The 6343-nt window shown below is 43.8% G+C and overlaps 1 protein-coding gene across 1 annotated transcript in view; it reads right to left on the bottom strand.

Annotated features, from left to right (window-relative positions):
* Positions 1-2319: 2319 nt before the first annotated feature.
* frmpd3 (FERM and PDZ domain containing 3) overlaps positions 2320-6343 on the bottom strand; it is a 189113-nt gene continuing 185089 nt past the window's right edge. Inside the window, exon 18 of the mRNA XM_083785514.1 lies at positions 2320-6282. Coding sequence (XP_083641640.1) covers positions 3449-6282 — 2834 coding nt within the window. The 3' untranslated portion in view covers positions 2320-3448. The remainder of the gene's footprint in view (positions 6283-6343) is intronic.

The raw sequence follows: 6343 nt of genomic DNA, 5'->3' as shown, positions 1-6343 counted from the left end.
CCAAGGGTCCATTTGGAACCCCCAAGGGTCCCTGAACCCCACCACTTTGAGAACCACATCTGTAAATAAATGTATTTTTTGTATTTATCAGTTGAAGGTCAACTATTTTCTGACAAACATGTACAGCATTTACGTTACTACTACTACTACTAGCCTACTAGTAGCCTATAGTACTACTACTACTACTACTAATAATAATAATAATAATGCATATATACAATGCATATATTACTCCACTTTCTGAGTCAAAGTGATATTTATTTTTGTTAAATAAATATATTCCTATAGTATTCAAGTATCATAGTATTTAGTTATTTTAGGAACAGACCACCTGGTTTATCTCTAGGCTACCACATGCAATGTCATTGGCACATTCTCTGAAAGGTTCTTTCTTTTAAATCTCCAATACACTTTATTGCTCTTAAAACATGAGTTATTTATACACAGACAGAAGACCACAGCGAAGACAAGATTATTGACAGTAAATAAAGACAGACATGAATCAGTGCACATGAAGAAATTAAACAATGGATTAAGCAATGAATGACAATGTCCCAATCGTGTGAATGACACAGACAACTGAACAATGATAACCACGGAAAAAAACATGTTTGTCATAAAATATGAGAGAACGTAGCCTGAAACTTGTGCTTATAAAAATAAACAGGTCCCATGCTTTTATAATCATATTATACTTTAAAATATACGTTCTGCTATTAGACTCTATGTTACATTACTACTATAAATAATTACCTTACTGACATGTTTTGTACAAAACAGTGAAGCGATAAATCTTCACATCACAATTGTTGGATGTTTTTAAAAGTGTTTCCATCTTTACTATAATATTTACATTTCCAGTGTAGAATAATACAGTCTCTGTGTACAATGATAACCATTTCAAAACATAGTATTTTCCACTTTTTTGTGTTCTTTCCACTTTGGAACTGGAAAATAATCTTTATAAACAGTATCATTCATTATACCTCCATAGTACTTAGAAAACGATTGTTCTCCTTGACGGAAAGGTAGAGCCTGATTTATACTTCGTCGTATGACAGAGAATAAATTAGGCATAAGTAGGCAAAAACATGCAGTACAGAGAAAGAGTTGTCAGCAAAGAAACAAGACTGTTAAAAGAGAGTTCCTATACAAACAGCTTTTATATTGTGTGTGTGTGTGTGTGTGTGTGACAGAGAGAGAGAGACAGAGACAGAGAGAGGGAGGGAGAGAGAGAGAAAACCCAAAACAGCAGATGAACATCAAACCTAATACTTTAAAAATAAATTGTGATAAAAATCACTCAAGTCTTACAACTTACATGATTTAAAATCTGCAAAAGACAGTTTGGATAATAAAAGTTATGTTTTTCTTTCTTTTTTGCTACACATACATGTTTAGCATTCCTCCACCAAACTCAATGTCCAATTCCTAAATCAAATGAGCTGGCTTGGTTTATAATTAATTGATGGCTGGTCCATCTGGAACTCTGCTTACAGGTGTGAATCTCTACTGTTACAATTCTGTTCTCTGCTCCCTTTATATCGACACTATTACTGTACATTCTATTCGAAGCCATACTAAATGTTAATCTCTCCTGTGAATTTACATTATATTGATAATGCAATACTAAACTATCAGATGTCAAATTTCAAAGTACCCATTTTGATGGTTTAGAGGCGACACGTCAGGCTTTGAAACATTTTATACGTAAAACATCTCAATGCACATTGCACATTCATCATGATCAAAGATCTTCTCAGAATAGCCTTCCAGGGTATACTCCCAATTTACCCCATCTGTCATTTTAGATTTGAGCTATATAGGAACATAAGTTTAAAAAATAAAATAAAATAAAAATACAGTAGATACCAGGTCTTAATGGGTTAAAGAACACCTTTTGTACATTATTATGTTATGCGAATTCCCCTCAAGTTGTTTGATTTACCACTGAGTGTCCCAGAACAGCTTCTTTTAACAGTGTATTCCGCATACGATTGCTTAAAATTAAATTAATACTTTGTCTTAAGACCATGTCGTTCATCAAAAATGACAGATTTTCAACCTAGAAAACCATGACGCATGTGTACCGCACAACAAAACTGTAAAACACCTGTGATTGGGCTCCATGTATAACAGGATGAGACACAAAGATTTCAGACGGGAAACAGAGGTGTTAGTTTTATTAAAATACATAGAAAACTACTTTGTGTGTTTCTTAAATATTTGCTTAATTGGCACAATGTATAACAGCACATAGAAAGCAAAACCGTATATATATATATCTGAAAACCTGAATGATAACATAGGATCCTAGGAAACAGCTAAGTTTCTGCCTTGATATGATGACGTGTATACCGTACATAAAACTAGCAATGTGGACTGAAGTGAACTTTTCAGCAGCAGAGTGAATAAAAAACATGTGATTGGCTATTAAAAGATACATTTCAATGTAGGCGCATATTTTGGAGGTTGTGCAAAATCCTAGAGCTAAGCACTTGCAAAGTTAATCGGTATTTAAAGGTGTAATAATTCACAAAGTGTGAGATGCAAGTAGAGCTCGTTGACCAGTTGTGTCACTCATGTCATGTGCGTGTGAGAAATACAAGTGTTGATATTCTTGTTTTTATATATGTTGACAGCTGAAGTAAGGCGAATCCTTCACCCTCTACAGTGTGTGGCATCTGATTCTGCTACATTGCCTGCCCACGTTCGACTACGTCAAGTGAGTGAATGGGCCAGTATAGTCTGACACTGTGAACGATATTCAAAATGTTGCTTCAGTTTGTCAGATACTGTAAATACATCCAACAGACATCTGCATCTTGTGTCACAACAGTTAGAAAAAAAGAAGGAAAAAAAAAACACACACCACCATCTAACCAATCAACGCTTTGGACGAGCTAATTCACAGAAGTCGGTACTTGACGAGTACTATCTGCAGTATTTTTGCCCGGAGCACATATTTATGTCTGACGATTTGTTATAATCTTTATATTATTTTCTTTGTAATCAATATATTTCAAATATTACTCTCATGTTCTCCACAAAAACAAATTTATATTATTTTCTAAGAAGAGACAACCCAAATATACTGTACATTACATATAAATCCATATACCATAATGAATCTTGAAGTGTGAATGTTGAGGTGGTTAGCCCTCTATCACCCAGTCTGTTGTGGGGGTCCTTAATCTTTTGTGCATTAGTTCCATGTATGTCCTCTTTATCAAAACAAAAGACGCACTAGCCTACCACAGTGCCTGTAAACATGAAATGGAACAGCTGCATTGCAAGTTTTATAGACGTCTTGGGGATGAATGTTTGTACATCTTGTAAAAAATGTAAACAATAAATAAGTGATGGGTTTGGAGGGAGAGTGCCTGCCCACTCACTCAACTGCCATAAGTTCTATCATTGATAAGTGTGTCAGTTGGGAGTTTTATGTTTACTGGGCAGGCAGGGTCTTGATGGGTCTGGTGAGGGAGCTCATGTTATGGGTGGTGGAGATTTGAGGGCTCACTGTCTTGGTGGGCAGGCTGCTGGAGTGTCCCATCGACTCCTCGGCTGCGCGTAGAAGCAGTGTGTAGTTGATCGCCACCTCTTCAACCTTCCTCAACAGCTGAAGCCTTTGTGCCTCGGAGCGGACACCTCTGACCAGTTTGATGAAGGTCTGAGTAAGTTCACACAACACCTGGAAGCTGGCTGTGACCACTGCCAGCATACGAGTGGGGCTCTTCTCAACGCTCGCCACTCGGCGGCACGACGCACGGAACTCTTTAAAGTGCACCGCCAGCTCCTGCTTATACTCTGTGATCCGCGAGGGCTGAAGCCGAGCTTCATAGTCGTTTTGGGGACTGTTGGCGCATTGCCGCAGGATTGCTAGCAACTCGTTAGCGTCTAGCTGGGCATTTAGGAAACCATCAGGCAGACTGAACGCCTTCCCCTGCAGAGCCTGAACTCGTGCCAGGCTCCCCTCCAGCGTGCCGCAGGCCCGGAGATCAATCTCCTGCATCTGAAGCTCCTCCTCCTCCTCCTCCTCCTCCTGCTCCTCTTCCTCCCCGCTGCAGTCCTCCGCATTGAGAACCTGCAATGTTTTGCTGACAACCGGCAGCGTACGGGAGTCCAGCTGCATGCCGGGGAGGACCTGCAGGGGAATGGAGTAGGAGAGCTCATCCTTCTCGCTGCTTTCATCTGTCGATTCACACTTCCTGTAGCAGAAGCAGAATGAGCAGCATTTTTCCCTTTCATCGCTGTCCTCACTGGGCAGCGTCAGGATCACCTCCCCGGTTCCCTCTCTGCTGTCACGCAGAATCTCCTCTCCCTGAATGAAGAAAACTCCCTTCCTCCCCTTGCCCTCTGCCTGGTGAGACTGAGTGTGAACAGGCTCCACAGGAGTTGGAAGCCTCAGACCTGTGGCCCTCACTCGTTCCATCTCCTTTTCTAGACTTTTGGCTTTAGGTTTCACCTCGGCATATACAGGCGTGCTGGCGCTGTTATCCACCTCTCCAATGCTGTATCGTCTCTGGAGCTTCTTGTACTGCGGTGCTCCAATGCAGTCTGTCTGGGAGGCGCATGTAGGCAAGCAAGAGCCATGCTCTCCTCTCGGCTCTCTGGACTCAAGGCTTGTAGAGCGGATTCGGGTTGTTTTGATCTCTAAGGTCTGGGGTCTCTTTGTCCCACCCGGGGTGTGGGGGACTTTAGATATTGCAGGAGGAGTCTTTGAGATATTTCTCTCTCTGCCTCTGTGCTGTGTTTCTGTGGTGGAGCCGACTGGTGTGTCGGGTAGACGCATGCCTCTGCACATTCTCTTACAGTCACAGCTCCGTCGCTGCTCCCTAGAGAGACCCGGGGCCTTCAGGACAGGGCTGGTGCGTAACTGGCAGGAACAGGGGGTACCGGAAGGGACCGGCGAGGATCCCTGAGGCACATACTCTCCCTGGGACGACTTGGGCTTCAGTAGCTCCTCTAAGAACTCCAGCTCATACTGACGGACCTTCTGCAACTGAGCCCGCCGCTCGTCCGTCTCTCTCCGCATCCTGGCTGGGAACGTGGCGGAGAGGAGGTTTCTGAAGCTCAGAAACGGCACACTGCGCTGGGACTTCGACTTGCCACTGCCGTGTTTCTTTGAGTCACCAGCGGGGAGAGTGGAAACTTTATCAATGGTGGTGCTGGGGTGTGTGGGGTCTTCCAAAATAGGTAATGATTTAGCTGGGGCTTTCTGTGGCTCAGGGTGTACTATTGCCTGCTGACACTCGGCCTTACCATCTGCGCCTTCTCTTCTTTCCGATTTCACAGGCATGTGAGGGGGGTACTTGGTTTGTATTTGAGGACTTGGTTTAGCCATAGCGGGGTCAGGTCCTCCCCCTCTCACTGCGGTATCTTTGCTGCTTGCCAGTTGAAGGCTTTTGGCTCTGAGGCGCTCGTCGTCTGTGGGCGAGGAGGACTGAAACACCACTACCTTCTGAACTTGTGGGTCCTTCAGTCTCAGCTGAGGAGCAGGATCCACCCGTACCGGGCATGTGCAGAACAGATCATCAATTGGCAGAATTTCTTTAGAACTTGAAGGCTTCATGGTCTCACTAGAGGCAGTCTCGGCATCTTGGCACATGTTAGAGGGGCAAATCTTGGAAGAGGCAGTTCTTTCCACAGGCAAGAGGATTGGTAAGGCTTTATTGGTTGGGTCACTAGGAGAAGCAGTTTGTTTCCCTTTTATGCCATCGGAAAGGTTTGGACTCAGTTTGTCCCCAGAGGAACTTGACAACTTCTGATCGTTGTTGACTTGGGCTGTTGGTGATGGATCAGTCACTTTCAGTTTGCCAGGTGACTTAGCAGAGGATTCGGGGGTGTTGGCTTTGGTGGTTTTGTCGGTTTGATCGGCTTTTGCTTTCAAATTTGCCGTCTGTTCATTCGGAGCAGGACTTCGAGGTTTTCCTTGCTCCCTTACCACAGCGACAGTTGCGGTCTCTTGATTGGGGCTGACTTTCAGTGGAATCGTCTTGCTGAGTATCACTTGCTTGGGGGTACAGCCGGCACGAATCTGACCCATGGAGAAGGCCCCGGTCCCTATGGTCTGGGCAGTGCAGCCAGGGATAGCCAGGGGGAAGTCTCGGCGGCAGAGGATGCGGTCCTTGTTGATGTGGTGGGCCAGCAGGTAGGCCTGGTTCTGGTGCTGCTTCATGGCTGACACCATTTCAGAAACATCTGTCAACTCTGAGGAGTTGGTCTCGTGGCCCGAGTCCAGTGATGACTCAGGTGTAATAGCAGCGAGCACAATCAGCCCTGAGGATAAAAGGAGACACAACTCACTATTAGGGTTATCAAGAAGCAATAAATATTAATG

Source organism: Protomyctophum parallelum (genome assembly GCF_964188405.1).
Source record: "Protomyctophum parallelum genome assembly, chromosome: 16".
NCBI lineage: Eukaryota > Metazoa > Chordata > Actinopteri > Myctophiformes > Myctophidae > Protomyctophum > Protomyctophum parallelum.
The sequence above is the reverse complement of the archived record's forward strand: the minus strand, read 5'-3'. Positions and strand labels throughout refer to the sequence as shown.